Source organism: Monodelphis domestica, chromosome 7, assembly GCF_027887165.1.
Source record: "Monodelphis domestica isolate mMonDom1 chromosome 7, mMonDom1.pri, whole genome shotgun sequence".
Lineage (NCBI taxonomy): Eukaryota > Metazoa > Chordata > Mammalia > Didelphimorphia > Didelphidae > Monodelphis > Monodelphis domestica.
Genome location: NC_077233.1, coordinates 139613704 through 139634619, shown reverse-complemented (window position 1 = coordinate 139634619; position 20916 = coordinate 139613704). Strand labels below are relative to the sequence as shown.

At 42.7% G+C, this 20916-nt stretch overlaps 1 protein-coding gene across 1 annotated transcript in view; it reads right to left on the bottom strand.

Annotated features, from left to right (window-relative positions):
• The window catches only part of LOC130455522 (tryptase beta-2-like), a 50157-nt gene extending 37412 nt beyond the window's left edge, over positions 1-12745 (bottom strand). The window contains exons 1-4 of the mRNA XM_056805696.1: positions 12545-12745; positions 10903-10984; positions 10742-10799; positions 9727-9781 (exon numbers count right to left, since the gene is read on the bottom strand). Coding sequence (XP_056661674.1) covers positions 9727-9729 — 3 coding nt within the window. The 5' untranslated portion in view covers positions 9730-9781; positions 10742-10799; positions 10903-10984; positions 12545-12745. The remainder of the gene's footprint in view (positions 1-9726; positions 9782-10741; positions 10800-10902; positions 10985-12544) is intronic.
• Positions 12746-20916: the final 8171 nt, after the last annotated feature.

The following is a 20916-nucleotide window of genomic DNA, read 5'->3' as shown; positions in this document are numbered from 1 at the left end:
TATTTGTTTTCCTTCCATATCTATTTCAATTAAATGCTATCACTGATTTTATGTTGTGATTTGCTAGGTTTTTGTTTGTGTGGTAATAACTAGCTAGAGGATTCTAGTTTCATATTGAAGGTCAGGGCATTCTTCTTTTTTTAATGTATTTAATTTTTTTCATTCAGTTCCTCCTTTTCCTCACTATAACCAGGTAACATCAGGCAAAATATGTAATTATATCTTTAGTGTTTCCATTTCTTAGTTCATTCTCTAGAGGTATTCTTTCATTCACAAGTTATTCTTCAAATATAAAATCTGTAACTGAATATAATGTTCTCTTTGTTCTACTCTTTTCCCTCTTCATTCTCTCATGTAGTTCTTAACAAGTTTGTTTTTCTACTCAGGATACTCATCACTTCTTACAACATAGTAGTATCCTATCACAATCACATACCACAATTTGTTTAGTCATTCCCCAATTGATAGACTCATGGAGGTTAGGACATTCTTGACTTATTACACACACACACACACACACACACACACACACACACACACACACAGCCCACATTGAAACCAGTAGTTTTCAGGGAATCTAAAGAAAAGTGAAAAATGGATTATATTTACTTTAAACTGAACTGCCAAACTTAAGTGATTTCCCCAGACTTGGTCTCCTCAGTAGCAGAGTTTAGAGAGTAGTATACTACATCTAGTGTAGATTGGGTCCCTATCCTCCAGGGCTATCTAGCCCCAGAGAAGAGATAGAGAGTAGCCCAATGTCCAAAATCAGCCCAGACACATTTCAGCTTGCCCTTAAGAGCGAAGAAGTCAAAGTATTTATTGAAACTCTGGGTTCCTCAGTGAATACCGATGGAAGGATTTTGCAATAGATTATGATCTCTCCTTAGTGTAAACAAGATCACTGGAGACAGAACAAGGGAGAGGGAGAAACACGTGAAATCATCTAATCTGATGCCCTCAGTTTATAGAATAAAAAGGAAGACACTTGCCACTGTTATACAGAAAGAGCTGTTTTGAGTTTAATTTCTCTCATCAATAGTGATTTAGAATATTTGTTCATATTATAGATAGCTTTGATTTCTTCATCTGAAAACTGTCTGTTCACATTCTTTGACCATTGTGAATTAAGGAATGACTTGAATTTTTATAAATTTAATTCCATTCTCGGTATATTAGAAAAATAGGACCTTTGTCAAAGAAATTTTCTACAAAAAATTTTCCCACTTTGTTGCTTCCTTCTTAATCTTGGTTTCATTTGGTTTTGTATTTACGAATGCTTTTTTAATTTATATAATCAAGGGAGCAGCTAGATGGCTCAGTGAATTGAGATCCAAGCCTAGAGACAAGGAGGTCCTGGGTTCAAGTCTGGTCTCAGACACTTCCCAGCTGTGTGACTACAGGTGACTCACTTAACCTCAAATGCCTAGCCCTTCCCATTCTTCCACCTTAGAACCAATATATGGTATTGATTCCAAGAGGGAAGGTAAAGGGTTTTTTTTTATTTATTTAGTGTAATCAAAATTATTCAGTTTATACCTCATAATGCTCTCTATCTCTTGTTTACTCATAAATTCCATTTTGACCTTATCTTGGAATAGGGTGTGAGATGTTGTTCTGTACCTAGTTACTGCCTTATATTGTTTTTCAGTTTTCTCAGCAGTCTTTGTCAAATAGTAAGTTCTTGTTCTGAAATTGAGATCTTTGGGCTTCTCAAACATTACATGGATATGGTCTTTTAGAATTGAATATTGGATATCTAATCTATTCCATTGATCTGCCATTCTATATCTTAACCAATCCCAGATTGTTTAGATGACTACTATCTTATACTACAATTTGAGGTCTGGTATCAGTAGGCCATCATCCTTCACATTTTTTTCATTAATTCCCTCTGTTCTAGACCCTTACCTTTATTATGTGTGTCTCCCTGCTTCAAATGTGTTCCTTGTAAACAACATATAGTAGTATTCTGGCTTTTAATCCACTCTGCTATCTGCTTCCATTTTATGAGTGAATTCGTCCCATTCACATTCATAGTTATGATTCCTAACTGCACATTCCCCACCATCCTATCTTTCCTTTTTGATCCTGCTCTTTTTCTCTTCTTTTATTCTATTCCTTCTCACAAGTGTTTTGCTTCTAGCACTGCTGGGTTTGTACCCCAAAGAGATAATGGACAAAAAGACTTGTACAAAAATATTCATAGCTGCGCTCTTTGTGGTGGCCAAAAATTGGAAAATGAAGGGATGCCCATCAATTGGGGAATGGCTGAACAAATTGTGGTATATGTTGGTGATGGAATACTATTGTGCCCAAAGGAATAATAAAGTGGAGGATTTCCATGTGAACTGGAACAACCTCCAGGAAGTGATGCAGAGCGAGAGGAGCAGAACCAGGAGAACATTGTACACAGAGACAAACACACTGTGGTATCATCGAACATAATGGACTTCTCCATTAGTGGTGGTGTAATGTCCCTGCACAATCTGCAGGGATCAAGGAGAAAAAAACACTATCCAAAAGCAGAGGACAAACTGAGGGAATAGAAACACCAAGGAAAAGCAACTGCCTGACTACAATGGTTGAGGGGACATGACAGAGGAAAGACTCGGAGCGAACACTCTGATGCAAATACTAACAACATGGCAATGGGTTCAAGTCAAGAACACATATGATACCAGTGGAATCACACGTCGGCCACGGGGGGTGGGAGGGAGGAAAAGAAAATGATCTTTGTCTTTAATGAAAAATGCATGGAAATGATCAAATAAAATACTATAAAAAAAAAAAAACAAGTGTTTTGCTTCTAACATTACCTCACCAAAATATCTTCCCTTCTATTAGTCTCCCACTTTTCTTATTTTCTTCCTATTTCTCTATAGGGTAAGATAGATTCCTTTTTTTTTTTCATTTAAAACCCGTATCTTCTCTCTTAGAATCAATACAATGTGTTAGTTCTAAGGCAGAAGAGTGGCAAGAGCTAAGTAATGGGGGTTAAGTGACTTGTCCAGGATCACACACTAGGAAATATTTGAGACCGGATTTGAACCAAGAACTTCATGTACCTAGACCTGATTCTTTATCCCCTGAGCCATCCAGTTTCCCCCAGCTAAGATATATTTCTATACTCAACTGAGTATGGATGTTATTCCCCCTCTAAACCAATTCCAATGACAGTAATATTTAAGTCCTTCTTGTCCTCATCCTCAACCTCCTCTCCACTGTAATATTTTTTTCCTACCTTTTAAGATGAGATGATTTGCCCTTTTCTTCCTCTCCTTCTCCTCTTCTCTCAGTGCAATCCTCTTCGTTACCCCCTTGATTTTTGGGGGGTGGGGAGGGAGGGAATATATCATAGTCAACTTATTACTGCACCCTATTTCTATGTATACTTCTTAGTGCTCTAATAATAAAATTCTTGAGTCATCTTGTATCATCTTCCCTTAAGGCTATGTAAATAGTTTGACTTCATTGAGTTCCTTAAAAGTTTTCTCTTTCCTGTTTACCTTTTTATGCTTCTATTGAGTCTTGTATTTGAACATCAGATTTTTTGTATTTCTATATTCTGTATTCTTATATTTGAACATAAGGTGTTCAAGTCTGGTTTTTTACCAAGAATGCTTGGAAATCCCCTATTTCATTAAATGACTATTTTCCTCTTTGAAAGAATTTTTCTAGGTAGGTGATGCTTGAATGTAAACCTAACCCTTTGCCCTCTGTAATATTATATTCCAAGGCCTCCAATACTTCAATTTAGAAGCTGCTAAGTCCTGTGTAATTTAGCTCCATGTTATTTTTATACTTTTATACATATGTTCATTTTTATCTTAAAGGTGAGCTCTGTTTCTGTAAAAGACAGGGCATTCTCTTAAACTTTAGTATTTTCTGATTGCCACATTCTGGTTCTGGGTGACTGCAAGTTTCAGTTCTTCCAAAGTGGTATGATGACCTGTGAGCTGAGAGCTCTGGAAGTTGTCTCCAATAGCTCATTTAGTTTCCCTGGGGGCCTACTATTGCCTTGCACAACCAGGTGCTCTGTTAGAGCTCAAGGCCTCACCCTAGGCTTGCACTGTGGGTTCAGATCTCACTGAGGGTTTATGCTACAGTTCAGATATTTTCTTGGAATACTTTGTGGGGTGGGCCTAGAGGTGCTCTGCTGCTGGTTTAGGCAGGGTCTCAAGGTCTGGCTGCTGGCCTGGGCCCAGGTGAAAACCTCAAGCAGTAGGGAAGGGGAATCCCTTACTGTTGGCCAGCACTGGTAAAGCCCAGCTGTGGGACTTACTCTCTAATCACCCCAGTGAAAAAAGCCTCCTCTCCCTACCTTCCAAATTGTCTTCTGCAGGAAAATTGCCTCACTCCCTCCTTTGTTGGTTCTACCACTCTAGTATTCCTTTTGAAGTTTTAAGATTGATTGGAGAGGATTTTCAGAGAGACTTGGACTTTTGTCCCTCTACTCCACCATCTTGGCTCTGCCTCCTGGGCCAGCTTTACTCATGTGAGGAACATATAGATGCCAGGATGGTATGATGTGAACAATGACCTTCTGACCCCAAATCATTTGCCCTGGGATCCATCCTATTACCTGTAACTACCTTCCTCTTTAGGGCAGAATTCCTTGGGTAATTTTTGCCCTTTTCCAGCTTTAGAGCTTCTTGAAAGAGAACTAAATGGTTAATGTCAAAAGGCCAGGTCAATGGAAGGGCAGAGATTTCTCATTGGAGATCTAGGCACTTATTTATGCCCAAGGAATTAGATACAACTGATTGGTTCCTCACACCAATTGACTGCCTGGTGCCTTCACTCCTTCACCTAGAGCTTAGAGAACTTGCCTAGAGAGCCTTAGGGCAGCAGGACAAAGGTCCAAAGAAGAAGTTGCTCAAGAGCAGAGGGGAGGAGACACAGAGGAAGAGGAGATTCTCTTCATAAGGGAATAAGTTGGATATCTTCATGAAAATTTCTCAGAAAGGTGTGTACTTCTCACCTTTATTCTATTTCCCATTATGAATGAGTGAGTGAATGAACAAATGAGCAAATGAATAAATGACTGAATAAAAAAGCTAGGCTCTAAGGATATAAATCCAGAAATTAAATAATTTTACATTCCAGTGAGGGGAGCAATACACATATGGAAGTGGTGAGCAAGGAAAGGATTTTTTTCTGGGGAGTCACAGAGATCATAAGCCAGAAGGCAATTGGTTAGAGGTCCTTTCCAGAATTTATTTGAATTATATATTATTTATTCCAGAAATATTATTTGATCAATGTTCTGACAATAAAAGATAAGAAATAGGCAGGATGAGATATGGAAAGGGATACCTACATGGTAGCAAGGCAAATAGCAAGATATTCTGGTAGGAAAAGGATAGGAAGCATGGTCTGAAGTTGTCTAGATATACTGGGTTAGACGATATATAAGGGTAAATGACCTTAGCAAACTAGTGTTTGATAAACCCAAAGACCCCAACTTTTGGGATAAGAACTCCATATTTAACCAAAATGGTAGGGAAAATTGGAAAGCAGTATGACAGAAACTAGGTATTGATCAATATCTCACTCCGCATACCAAGATAAGGTCATAATGGGTATATGACTTAGATATAAAGAGTGATACCATAAGTAAATTAGAGGAACACAGAATAGTTTACCTGGCAGATCTCTGGAGGAAAATATGAACAAAAAATTTTCACATGAAGAAATCAAAGCCACTGACAGCCATATGAAAAAATTTCCAATATTTCTGTCAGAGAAATGCAAATTAAAACAATTCTGAGGTTCCGCCTCACACCTGTTAGATTGATTAATATGACAGAAAATGAAAATGATAAATGTTGGGGGGGGGTAAAAGAAAATTGGGACACCAATACACTATTAATGAAGTTGTAATCAGATACAACCATTCTGAAGAGTAGTTTGGAACTATGTTCAAAGGACTCTGTGCATACCCTTTGATCCATCAATACCGTTACTATATCTGTATCCCAAAGAGGTTAAAAAAGGGTGAGGGGGGACCTATTTGTACAAAAATATTTATTACAGCTTTTTGTGGTAGCAAAGAATTGGAAATTGAAGGGTTGTCCATCATTTCAGGAATGACTGATCAAATTGTGGTATATGATAGTAATGGAATATTATTATGCTATAAGAAATGACAAGCAGGATGGTTTTGGAAAACCGAAAAGACTTAAATAAGATGCTGCAAAGTAACATAAGCAGAACCAGAAAAACACTGAACACAGTGATGGCAATATTTCTTGATGAACAACTATGCATGATCTAATTATTCTCAGAAATTCAGTGATCTAAGGCAATCCCAGAGACTCATGATGAAAAATGCCATCTTCTCTCTGAGGGAAAAATGTGGAGACTGAATGCAAACTAAAACATACTATATTTCATTTTCTTTCTTGTTTTCTTATTTGAGAACTCTTCCACAAAAAGGACTAGTAGTTATCTTTGACATTTCCCTCCTTACCACCTCATGAACACATTCAACTGCCAACTCCCACCAAAGTTATCTTCTCAAAATTTCTGACATCTCTTTGTTCTTTTCTACTTCCAGTGCAGACAACCTAAAAACAATTAGAAGAGAATAGAAGAAAGTACCTTAAACACCTATGGGTGGAGAGAAAGATATTCAGTAAATAAAGAAGAAAGATCACCATAAAAGATAAAATGAACATTTTAATTATGCAAATTTGAAAAGTTTTTTCATGAAAAATGACAATGCAGTGAAGAGTAGATAATTAAGAAAAAATAGTTTTGTTGTGTCTGAGAAAAGTCTAATATCCAAGCTACATAAAGGCTTTACATAAATTCCCTATAAACAAGAGCTATTGACCAATGGGTAAGTGGTCAGACAATATGTACAGGCAGTTTTCAAAAGAAGAAATGAACGCAACCTAAGACTGCACCAAATAACTAATGGTGAGAGAAATAAAAATTAAAACATGTCTGAAGTAGCACCTCATATCCATCACGTTGACAAAGATGGCAAAAAATAAAAATGGTAAATGTTGGAGTGAATGTGGAAAGACAGGAAAGACAGGAGAATAAGCAAGGCAGTTCACATGCCTAGGGGGAAAAGTAGCCTTAGTGTAAAAAAAAAAACTGGAGTCAAGTCTCTGTTCTCTTACTAGTTATGCAATCCTAGGAAAATCATTAGGGAGCAGGTAGGTGGCTCAGTGGATTAAGAGCCAGAGCCAGAGACGGGAGGTCCTGGTTTTCAAATCTGGCCTCAGATACTTCCCAATTGTGTGACTCTGGGAAACTCACTTAACCTCCATTGCCTAGCCCTTACCACTCTTCTGCCATGGAACGAACCAATACACGCTATTGATTCTAAGATGGAATTTAAGGGTTTAAAAAGAAAGAAAATCATGCTGACTTCCTTGAACCTTGGTTTCTTCATATATAAAATCAAGATCCATAATAATATTTGTATCATCAACCTTACAGGGAGGTGAAGAAAACACTTTCAGTATCTTAAAATATTGTTGCTAATTAGAAGGCACCAAAAACCATTTTGAACTGGAGATGACAAGATAGGGAAGTTGAAGAACACGAGGAATGGAGAGGGCAAGATGATGATGGATCAAAAACAATCTCAATTTGCATTTGGCTGTCCTTGAGTACCTTGCCATTCTTCACTAGCCATTACAAGCTGAAAAGAGGACTCTGGAGAAGGGAGAGTTCTGTAACAGCTCAGTCAATGACCATCCCTAGAAAGAGCTGAATAAAGAATCAGAAGCTACTGCATGCAACACAACTGTGAGTAAAAAGGCAGCACCGTGGAGACAGGAATGAATTTAAGAAGTTGTATAACAAGTAAGGCTCATAGTCAGGACTCTGCCTTAAATCTCCTCACTTTAACTTGAGATCACTCTTTGACCATCCACTAAGCTAAGGTAAGAAAATGGAACCAAATTTCTACCTTTCTGAATTCTCTGGGTTGGCTTCTGGCAAGTTCTACCTAAAGTCATGGTCTCCGATGGTTAAAGGCAAAAAGTCACCTAGAGACCCCGTATTACTAATATTTCACTGTACAAATAAGAAACTAGAACTCAGAGGAGGAGAGGTAATGACCAGGGGGACATGTAGCTAGTAGCAGAACCATCACCAGTCACCCTGACTTTTGTCTTGTCACTGTACTTTGATGGCTCTGAAAGAATGAGACTGGTGACTTTGTGCAATTCTATCTAACTTAAATCTAATTTTTGCACAACTCAAAAGACATCACTAGTGATGCCATTTTGGTCCTCTTTGAGGATGAAGGACAAAAACCAACAGAACAACCAACCAGCAAAGCCAAGACTAGAATCCAAGACTTCTGACCTCCTCTTTGGAGCTCTTTTCATTAGTTCAAAGCCTTGGGCAGCCAGATAGGAGTTCCTGCTACCATGTAGCATGCCTTCTCTCCTGAGGCCATTTTTCATATTAAGAAAAAGACACCATAGACTGGACCTGCTTTCTCGCTCACTGTCTGTGATCTCGGAAGCAATCAGGAGGTCAGGGGCTACTCACTAAGCCCCAAGGAAAGGATGTTGTGAGGTCTCCCTTCTATCCCCCATAGTACACATACATCATCCCCCACAACCATGACTGAATATCCCTCTGTACATACCCTCCTTGGGTGAGGATGTCCCTTAATAGCACCATCCCTTCCCTGGGTAAGCACGCTGTGCCTAGCAGAAATATCTTAGCAATGAATTGGCTAAATGAGCATATCCCCACATACCTCTACCTTCCTGTGTACAAAGTGAAATATTTTTTTCATATTCTAATAAATTTCTGTGAAACTTTTAAAAAGAAAAAGAAACCTTAGAATCATAAAATTCCAAAGGTAGAAGGAACCCCACAAGATATCTAGTCCAACCTCTACTTGGAGCAATGATCGCTTCTATGGCACCCAGGAAAAGTGATCATTCAGTCTCTGCTGGAAGGTACCCCCGCGATCGGAGGGGGGAACAGAAATCATCACCTCATGAAGTAATCCATGCCACTGATGGAAAGCTCCAAATATTAGAAAATATTTTTTCCAAATGAACCTAAATTCCTATCTTCCTTCCAAAAGTCCTCATCACTTTGTACTCATTCCATGTAATATTCACTACCTTGAACAGAGAAAACCCAAAGAAAACACTCTCATTCCAGACTAGAAAATATAAACAGTTTAATAAGATACAAGCAATGTAAACCAGCCTCTTTCCCTCTTTTCTTCTTTGCCCCACTCATCATTCCTTGAAATAATCCAAACGGAACCATGGAATAGTGTGAGTCAGAAGAATTACATCCTCATTATGCATTCTATAGAAGGGGAAACAAACTCACAGAGAGGACGGGACTTGCCAAGATCACACAGTCAATCAGAGGCAGAAGAGAGAAGCTAAGGGCCCTAATGCCTAGTCCAGGGCTCTTTGCAACTTTGCAACTTCTTTGCAACAAAATCCAGGGCACTGAGGATGGCAGAGAAGGAAAGATACCTAAGGGAAAGAGGTATTTGGAGGAAAAGACAATATAAGTCCACTGTGATGGGGAGGAATAAGGAAAAGAGTTTGATTGGTTTCCCAGCAGATATGGAAGCTGGAATTATGGCTGGAGGTGATGATGTGATGAAGGAAGAAAAGGAGATCAATAGATGTATTGATTGATCCAATCCACAAAGGCTGAGACACGAATGTAGATTTCAGGCCTATGGGAAGCACTACAGCCTTCTCCCCGACTTACCATTCCAGCCTGGAGTCAGGAGCCCTGTATAGGCCAAGGGTCCCCCAGAGCCACCCTAGAAGAGAACAAAGTCTGTTAGCATGACCCAACAGACAGAGATTGCACAAGACTCCTATATTCAATCTAGAAGTCAGAGAAGAGACCACAAGTAGAAGATACATAGAGGAGGAATCCTTGCCAGTTGCACCAGCACATATCATTTTATCAAAGATTCTCCTTTCAGATGGGGAAGTGGTAGAATTATGTGGTATTCCTGGTCACAGGTTAAGGCATCCATCATGGGCACCTTCACCTTCCTCAAGGTATAAGGGGGGGCGGGGCAGGGGCACTGTAGAGGGATGAGATGGTTTCAATTGGCTGAAAGAAGAGAGCAGAATGGATGTGGGCACAGCGAGTATCTCTAACCTGAGGGACGAGGGACCGATAAACCAGGATTTAGGAATAGTGGTCTATGGCTAACCTTTGTTCTCTGGAGGAGTCTCATGCCTGGATACCAAATCCACAGGGGAGTATAGTCAGACTGTTACTTAGAATAAAATAGTCATTTAGAGCTGAGAGATGTTTTAGCAATCACCTTTCACTTGACAGAGGGGGAAACTGAGGTTCAAAGAGGAGAAATGATTTTACTATGGTCACCCAAGTAATAAGCAGCCAAGTTTGGATTAGAGCTTCTGATTCCAAATCCAGTGCTCTTTCCACAAGATTATGAATCTCTGTCAAAACAACAACAAACCAAACCTACTGCCTCTGCCCATAGGTCTGAACATCATGCCACAGGAATCTGGGAGCAGGAGGCAAGGAATCTAGGACAATGGCATCTTTGCTCCATGTAGAGAACCCAGAATAGTCAAAATATATTTCATTAATAAAGAAAGGGAAATGTTATCTCTACAATCTTTTCTGCAGTTCTCATCACAATCCAAGAACGTCTGATCTTAACCTTGTCCCTAGACCTATGCCAGCCCTGGGAAAATCCCAGAGCCTCATCCTCCACCCCGAGCCCCTCAGTGCTCACCTCCAGAATCAGTGTTCCTCCAGCCAGTCACCCAGCATTCCATGTCTGAGGTGAAGGTCTGTGAAGATGAAGGGAATATAATGGGTTGGATGCTCAGTCAGCTGTACAGGAGACTGCAGCTTTAGCAGGTGAACATCACTATTGTTGGAATGAACAATGACCTGAGCCAGGGGAAGCAGGTTGTCCTTTTCATATAGATTCTGTTGCCTCAATTGGACCATGAAATTTGAGGTATTTTAAGCCCTGGAGGAAGAGAAAGAATAATGTTCCTTAGGGTAGACTGGATCTTGGCCACATGGCCCGGTCCAAAGTCTGGAGACTCAACAGTTCCCTCCTGTCCCCTCTAGCTCCCAACCATGGAACTCAGAGTTTGAAATGTCCTAGAACTCCCATAGCCTTCCACCACCACAATAAAAGGAAGTTCTCTAGTTTTCATGCCAACTCTCCTTTTCTTGCCTTTGGACTTCCCATCTAAAATGGTAAGCATCCTACACATATTAGGCACTTTGCAGATGAGAAAGAATTTTTACTTCCAACAGTCAAATGAAGAAGTCAAAGTTGGAAAAAGTATCCCCATTTTATGGAGGAAGAAACTGAGGTCTAGGGAGAGGAAGAAGCTTGTCCAGGGGCATAGAGTGAGTTAGTATATGGCACAGTCTAAACTAAAATCCAGTTCTCCTTGCTCTGAGCCTTTAGGCTCTCTATCCCGCCCCCAATTAATTCACCCCAATATTCTGGAGATGAAGAAAGGTAGCTCACCCAAAAAAAAACAGTGTCCAGCAGTCAGAATCCAGCTGGGGTGGATGAGAGAGCCCCCACAGAGGTGTTCCCAAGAATTATCCCAAGCTCTCCTCCTCAGACTGACCTGCCATGGCTATTCCCCTTCCTGAGCTTCATCATCCCCAACAATGGTAGCCACAACCCTGTCTGGTTAGAAAAATGGGTAGTTTTGAAAAAAGACTCAGCATTGTTGTGAATCCTGGCATCAAGCTCTCCTGTCAGGACTTCATGTCTCTAGTGATCATTCCTGGCCCTGAGATTCTCTGCCATAGGCTGATTGGTAGCTGAGGTAATCAAAATGGTGCCAGCTGGCATTCCTTGAGCACTTTGAGCCTTGCAAATCCATTTTTATAAATTATGTCCATAACTATCTCATTTGATACTTGAAACAACCCTATAGAGAGAGGTACTACAGTACTACATAAGCAATACAGATGTCATTATTTTACAGATTGAGACTCAAGGATAGGACCACTCAGTATCAGAGATAGGATTTAAAGTTAGATCTTTCTTGACCCCAAATTCAACATTCTTTCCATTATATTTTTCTGTCAACCAATCAAGGAGTATTTATTAAACACCTATTATGTGATAGGCACTATCCTGAGGGCAGCTAGATGACTCGGTGGACTGAGAGCCAAGCCAAGAGGCAAGAGGTCCTGAGTTCAAATTTGGCCTCTGCCACTTCCTAGCTGTGTGGCCCTGGTCAAGTCACTTAATCCCCAGTGCCTAGCTCTTACCACTCTTCTACCTTGGAACCAAGAGACAGTATTGATTCTAAGACAGAAGGCAAGGGTTTGTTTGATTTTTTTAGGAAAAAAAGAATGAAATTCTCACAACATTCATTGAGTTCACAGGAAGAAACCTTGGGTCCCCTCCCAACTAGCTCTACCCTAAGCCAACTACCTCATCCTTAGGGAAGAGCTGAACCCTTCTCCCCTGGATCCTAGAAGATAATTCCCATGGAGCCACCCCAGGGTAGGACACTGGGAACCCTGGGGGTTGAACACAGGCATAACTCACCTTAAAAACAGGTCTGAGTTTCCCAGGAGGGGAAGGGTCAAAAGCAACAGGCAAAACATCTGGAGGGACAGAAAGAAGAGAGGGATCAAATCAACAGCAGGGGTACCCTGGGTTCCAGGACCTGGGACAGAGCAGCCAAAGCACTCCCTCTGCTGTAAGGAGCTGAATCCTGGGCTCTTTTGACCTGATTGTCAAGGTTTAGAAGGGGAGCAAGATCCTTACCATGACCAGATTCTCCAGTTTAGTCCTTCCCCTCAATAGTACCCTATTTAAACACCCAGGACCAGAAGGGAGGAATAGAGGTGAGTGCAAGGAATGCTGAACCCTCCTCCAAGTCAGAGGCATGAGAGAAGACAAGCAAGTGGATCTGGTATACCTGCTGAGAGGCCAAGTTACTGTCTACCCAGATCTCTGTTTCCTTCCTCTCCTATTCAATCCCCATCCCCCTCCTGCTCCCTTGACCCTCACCCCCATTTCCCTGGGAATTTCAAGACCCAATCTCTGGGACCCACGAGGATAGGGTCAAAGGTATTTAGGGAATCCTCTAAGTCCTGCTCAGATCTCATCAAGCATCTTGTTTTGCATTCTTCTATTTTGTGTGATATATTTATCCATGAGATGTATAGCATAGTGGTTAGAGAACTGGCCTTAAATCAGAAAGACTAATGTTCAAAACCAACCTTTGGCCAATATCACTGTGTGACCCCAGGCAGCTTCTCAATGCAACGCTCCAGGAAACTTCCCAAGTCCACACATTGTAGAGCAGGTGCCAGTCTGTATCAGTGGAAGGAGTTGGCACACTCTATACACAGTTCTACATCCATGAAGTCACAGATTCAATCTTCCTCCCTTCCAAAAATCAAAAAAAGATGTATGTGTTTGTGTTCGCCCCTTACTTCTACTTTGAGCTCCTAAAGGGCAAGGCCCGTGTCTTATCTAAGCATTTTGTATTCTCTAGTGCCCAGTACAGTGCCCTACTCACAATAGGGACTTAATAAGGACTGAATGCATGGCTGGCTATGTGACCCTGGGCAAGTCACTTAACTCTATTTGCCTCAGTTTCCTCATCTATAAATTGAGTTGGAGAAGGAAATGGCAAACCACTCCAGTATCCTTGCCAAGAAAACCCTAAATGGGGTCATGAAGAGTTGGGCACAACTGAGATGACTGAATAATAAAGAGTTGGAAGGGACGTGAGAGGTTCATGGGTCTTCTGCTTTGCTGGGCTAGTTACCCAATGAGAGTCTAATCAGAGTCGGCCAGCATGATTCCCATGCATGTGGGGGAATAGGTCCTTTTGAAGTGATTCTGATCTAGCATGGATCTTGTAGCTGCCTCCTGGCAGCTACAAGAGAAAGGGTAGGCTCGTTTGGGAAGGATGGATGAGATAGTGTAGCCCTGCAACTGGCTCTAAGGTTGGGGAAGTGACACCAGGCTCTTTCAGGAGCTAGCAAAGGCCCACAGCATAGTGTCTCTGATATTGGTGACTATTTGCCCAGACACCGGGGTCTGTGTTGGAGCACGTTTCTGCCCTTTGGAGCTCAGTGACCAAATGTCACTAAATTCGAGTAACTATTGCTGCCAAAATCAAATTTAAAATCCTTTGTTAGGCTTTTAAAGCCCTTCACAACCCAACCTTTTCCTACCTCTCCAATCTGTCCATACCTTCCTCCTCTCCACTTAGTCTATGATCCTCTGACACTGGTGTCCTTGATGTTTCATTATAATTTGTTGAATGGGGAAAGAAGAGGGGAAGGGAAGGTGACATGGTCAGACTTACACTTTAGGAAGAATTTGACAGCTGTTTGGGGAATGGATAGGAATGGAGAAAGATCTGAGTCAGGAAGACCAACCAGAAGCCAATTGCAATAGTCCAGGCATAAATGAGTGACAATTTGGATCCGGGTGGGGGTAAATGGAAAAGGAGAGGAAGGGGAATATACAAGAGGGTAAGGGACCCCAAACTTGGTACACTGCATATATCCTGCCTTTCCTGTTTATACGAACTTCAATTTTTCTTGGGTTGAAATGTTTTCACTTCTGACTTACTCAATGCTCTAACTGTTAGATAGAAGCCCAGGTGGTCTCTAACTTTATCTCTTAAGTCAGATAGGGGAGGACTTAGCAGACCAGATCTCCTAGTTCCTGTGTGATATCCTCTGTGTAAGCTTCTCTGATGCAATCTGTCCAGGGTGTATCTCTATATCAACCTTTCCTCTTCTTTTTCCTCATCTCTTCTCTCATCTTCTCTTTCCTCTCCTCTCCATACCTTCTCTTCTCTGTTTCTCCTCTCTTCTCTTCTTTTCTCCTCTCCGTTTCTGTCCTCTCTTGCCCTCTCCTCTCTTTTCTCCTTCTCCCAACAGGCCAGCAAATCTTTTCAACTCCTGGCTTCCCTCCAACTCTCAGAGCTTGCCAGAATTAATGAAAAAATGGTTTGGATTCTGTTCAGAAACTCCCAGATTTTCTTTAATCCTCCTCAATTACTTGTGATCTGGGCCCAGACAAATGCCATATCCTAGCTCAAATCACACAGAAAATGGAGGATGGAGTTGGGATGTGAACCCGGCTCCGCTCACTCCCAGACTGGGACTATGCTTTAGAATGAATGCTTTCCAATGCTTAGTCCCCAAAGCAGGGTCCTCAGAAGCTTCTTTTCCAAGATCTTTTCAGATCTTAGATGGAGTGAGAGGAGTATAGATTGGTCTCAAGCCATGACTGCCCAAAACATTGGGGCTTGGATGAGCGGTTCGACTTGGGGTCAGGAAAGGACATGGAGCCAGGTCAACTGAGGCTGGTGGAGGGGTAGGCTATCATGTTATGCTGGGGGCCATCAGTCAACAATGCCTTGACAGAGTCATTCGTGGTAGCTGAGGAGAGCACAGAGTGGTCCTTGGCAAGATGTGACTGCCCACTTTATCCCCCTTGCATGACTTCTTTCATCAATGCCCCTTACCTATGAATTGACATGATTATTATTCCCCCTAGTCTCAAAAGAAATAATGCAAGAGCAAAACACCTGAACCCTAATTCTTCAAAACATTACCAAAAGATCAGACCCTCAAACCCAATCCCAAAAAGACTATCATGGGTTAACTTTTACTTAGGTACATAATTCCCAGCAAAACCACAGCTACAGGCCAAGCCAAATACTTTCCCACATACAGAAGTCTATTCTCATGAAGTCAGCACACAAATCAATCATAGAGACCCAAGCGATAAGTACAAGTACATCAAGCTTCAGTATGCCTCAGTGACTCAATCACACAAATCAGTAACTCCCTACAAGCCACCAGTCTAAATTTGAATTGTGTTCCCAGACCCCTCAGCCTTCATGATATGATTGTTGAACTGTCTTCTAAGAACTGCTGATTAATTATTCCATTTTATTAAAAGCAATACATAATTTCCCTTGATTGTTGATAAGCTCAAAACTTCTCACAGGGTAATGAGAAAATTAAGCCACCTGTGACAAAAATCATTTATCTTGTGTGCAACCTTTATTCTGTCTGTAATCACAATACAAGAATATAGAATGTTAATCAAGTGATTTGCTAAACGTTTATGTATCACTCTTCCAATTATCTCTCTTTGATTTTGTGTATATGCGTGCCAAGAGAATGGGTATAAAAATAAAGATCAGACATCGGGAAAGTGGAGCAGCTGTCAGATGAAAAGCAATCCCATGGCTGTTATGAGTAAGCTGTCTTCCGTTTGTTATTTTTGTTGACTGATCATTCGCCACCAGTTGGAATACCCTGGAGTCTCGGGCAAGGGTGGACTTTGCCCATGACATTATCTGGCACCAGAACAGGACCATTCCCGGCTAGGTAAGTCCCCTTCCCCTAGCCCTAAAAGTTTCGAACGGATCAGATTCTCCCCCCCCCAAGAGGTCCTGGGCCCCCCTGTGGATAGAGTAGGGTTTGGGGGGGAGTAATCCATGGCTCCCAATATAAGAGGAGCGGTTTCAGAACAGGTTGAGTCAAGAAAAGAAAGGGGCTGCCATGGGACACAGTCAATGTAAAGAAAGAAAGCTATTCACTGGAATTATTAAGCATACTTTACAGAAAAGAGGAGTCAAAGTCAGCAAGACTCAATTAACCAAATTCTTGGATTTTATCCAGATTTGCAGCCCTTGGTTCCCTGAGGAAGGGACAATAGATTTAAACACTTGGGAAAAGATTGGCTTTGATCTAACATCTTATTATGCCGAGCATGGCCCAGAGCATGGCCCCACAGAAGCATTGTCATTCTGGTCCCTCTTTGGGGAAGCACTAGATCCAACTCAGGAGGCCCCTCGCCTTGCGCAGACTTCCTCAAACTTGTCTGCAACTGAAAATACACCCCTATTATCTAGGCAAAATTCCAGGGCTGAAAGCTTCAGGGTCTCAGTCTCTGACCAGGAGTCTGAAGAGGAGGAGGACAATGACGAGAAACTCCCCTCCAGAGAGGCAGCAAAATATAACACCGGCTGGGACTTTCCGGTTAGGCTCCGCCCCCCAGCCCCCCTACATACCTAGGGGGAAAGGAAGGAGAAAGGAGAGCAGAGTCAAACTCCGCCCCCACCCCCCCACCCCCGCACTGTAGGTTTTCAGGGGACAATACAGAATGCACAAAGAGATGGAGATTGGGAGGAGACTCCGATGATGAAGAGGAGCCCAGGTGGGAACCTCTCCCCTACAAAATGATTAAAGAAACCAAAACAGCACGTGCCTCATATGGCCCCACTTGGCCGTTCACTTTAACCTTAGTAGAGACCCTCACGGGGAACTGGATGACCCCTTATGATTGGCATCAGACTGCCAAAGCATGTCTGACAGGAGGAGATTTCCTCCTTTGGAAAGCGGGATGCGAAGAAGCCGCTAAGAGAGAAGCAGCTAACAACAAAAGAAAGGGAAATAGGATCACTAAAGACATGTTGCTGGGTGAGGATGATTGGCCAAACTGTGCAGAGCAAATTAACCTGCCCACGAAAGCTCTGTGCCAATGTACCACCTGTGCTTTAGAAGCCCGGAAAAAGATCCCAGTAACAAAAGGGCTAACTTCAGGGCTGGCCAACCGAGGAAAAGTAGGCAGACTTTTTGGATAGATTGATCCAGCAAATCAAGAGAACCATCCCCCATGAGGATGCGGCTGACATTGTAATCCGTCACCTTGTGTACGAAAATGCCCATAAGAGCTGCCAGGGGAGGCTCCAAAAGGTAAAAAGGACAGGAAACATCAGTGACTTTGTAAAGGCTTGTGAGGATTTCACTCCCTCCTTTGTCCAAGGAGTGGCCATAGCAGCAGCCCTCCAGGGAAAGACTTATCCTCAGGTGATTAGAAATCCAGAAGCTAGAAAAGAGTGCTTCAGATGTGGGGGAATAGGGCACTATCCGAGAGAATGCCCACAGGGTGCCATTAGACCCACCAAAACCCCACCACCCACATTCAACTATGGACCGGGTCCCTGTAACAGATGTGGAAAAGGTTACCATTTGCCCAAATACTGTCAATCAAGATACCACCTTAATGGGCACTTATAACCTGCTAGGCCTCCTCAAAACATGCAGCAGGGAAACTTCAAACGGGGCCCCTCAAAACAATGGGGCAACAACTGTACGGCTCAGTCAGAAAATCCCATTCCTTCCCCAACAATCCGCTCCTTGCATTGAGCAACCCCAGGAAGCGCAGGATTGGACCTCTGTGCAGCCTCTGGTCTCATATTGACCCCTGATTCTCCCCCTGCACTCATCCCTACAGGGGAGAAGGGTCCCCTGCCCGAGGGGACAATGGGCCTCATTATAGGAAGGAGCTCTGTCTCCCTCCGGGAATAGTTGTAACCCCAGGAGTAAGAGACTCAGATTTCACAGGGGAATTACAAATAATAGTACAACCTCCAACTAAAGCTGTGACAATAATGAAGGGACAGAGAATCGCCCAACTGCTCATTCTCCCTTATGTACAAACAGATAATCCAATCCTCAAAACATATCGAGGTCAAGGAGGATTTGGATCCTCTAATTGGGCATTGTGGGTCCAAGAAATAAAAAATTCAAGACCCATGAAAACTCTTAATATAAGTGGAAAGAATATAGAAGGATTACTGGATACGGGTGCAGACAGTAGTTGTATAGCAGGGAAACACTGGCCGCCTACGTGGCCCACCAAAATCAGCCCCTCTAACCTCATAGGTATTGGAAAGATCACTAATGCAGCCCAAAGTTCTCACATTTTAACATGGTCAGACGGGAACCTGTCAGGACAGTTCTGTCCACACATGGTCCCTTCTCTCCCTGTCACTATATGGGGACGAGATATACTATCACAAATGAAGGTCACTTTTGTTACACCAGAGGAAGATGCCCAAACGCCCCCCAATGATGAATCCCCGATTTGGGGGGCCATTGCTGAGATAACAGCTGATCCGATAACGTGGAAGTCCAATAAACCAATCTGGATCGAGCAATGGCCCCTAACAGATGAGAAATTACAGGCTTTACAAGAACCAGTACAGGAGCAATTACATTTGGGACACATAGAGCCAAGTAACAGCCCATGGAACACGCCTGTATTTGTCATAAAGAAAAAATCAGGCAAGTGGAGGTTCTTACAAGATTTAAGAGCAATAAATAATATCATGGAAGCTATGGGGAGCTTGCAACCAGGACTTCCCTCCCCAGTAGCCATTCCCAAGGGGTATGAGATAATAGCAATTGATCTACAAGATTGTTTCTTTACCATCCCTTTATCCCCCCAAGATAGAGCCAGGTTCGCTAAGACTTTAGCGGGCCCTCAGTAAATTTGAAAAGACCCTCTGGAGGCTTCCACTGGAAAAGTCTGCCCCGGGGCAGCAAGACAGGCCCCGCCCTTTGTCAGAAATGTGCTGATCTTGCCCTAAATCCTATAAGAATACAATTCCCAGATGCCCACTATATGGATGCTATCCTGCTGGCCCACCCTGACCCAGCCAAATTGCAAGAGATTATGTCCAGCACTGTTCAGGCTCTGGCAGAAAACGGGTTAAAAATCACACCCGATAAAATCCAGACTGAACTCCCTATCCGGTACTTAGGACATACCATTGGGACTGAAAATCTGATCTCCCATCAGAACTTACCACTGAGAGTGGATCATCTTAATACTCTAAATGATTTTCAAAAACTGTCCATTGGATCCGCCCATTCTTAGAAATCACCACTGCAGAACTTAAGCCTCTATTTGAGACCCTAAGAGGAGACCCTTCCCCTACCTCACCCCCTACTCTTACAGAGGGAGGGAGCAAGGCCTGGACTCTCGTAAATCGATCAATTAACAATCAGAAATTGTCCCGCTTAGACTCTAGTCAGCCTTGGTCCTTTATAATACTCCCACTGAGTCCAATCCAACTGGGTGCCTGTGGCAAGATTTGCCGCTTGAATGGCTACACCTGCCCAACTCTACTCGGAAGGTTATCTCCTCAAATGTCATGTTAATCACAGAATTGATCGTCAAAGGTCCTAGGAGAAGTAGGGAACTCCTTGGCGAGGACCCCCCTTTCATTATCACCCCTCTAAACGCAATGCAAGTTGACAATCGGTACTGCCATTCGACTGATTGGCAACTACTCTGGAGAAATCCTCTACCATCCTTCCTCAAAGTCCTTTGCTGCAGTTCTTAAAGACACAGGCAGTCATTTTTCCCTCCCGGTTTACCCAGACCCTTCCCCACCCCCGCTCGCCGCCATGGTTTTTACAGACGGGTCATCGAATGGGAAAGCAGTGACAGTGATCAATAATGAGCCATTTATACAAGAAACGTGAGAATGTTCCACACAGCGTAGAGGAATTCTTGCAGTCATTTATGCCTTTAACAAATTGGTTGATGTGCCCTTCAATTTGTTCTCGGATTCCCAATATGTAGTCAGACTTTTTCCTCATATTGAAACTGCCAGCCTGCCCTCCTCTAAAAGTTCCATCCTCTCCCTCCTACTAGAACTCCAAAAACCCATTCAGGCCCGTGACACTCCGTCCCACATAGGATATGTCAGGGCCCACTCATCACTGCCAGGCCCAATCCCCGAAGGGAATCAGCTCGCAGACAGCTTAACCGGGGCGTTCCTCACAGCAGTCCAAAACGCTGAGGAAAGCCACAAAATTCACCACCAAAGTCCCTCTTCACTTAGACAGCAATATCGCATCCCCGTGAGGCGGCTACATTGTCCGTCACTGCCCACACTGCCCCTCGCATTCCCAGCCCCCTCAGGCCTGACCACGTCCCCTCATTGGGCCGTCTCTCTTATGTGCACGTCTCCATGGATACTTTCTCCCATGTCATCGTGGCCACAGCACACACAGGGGAGGCCTTCAAAGATGTCTCACAACCCCTGTTCACATGCTTCTCTTATATAGGAATGC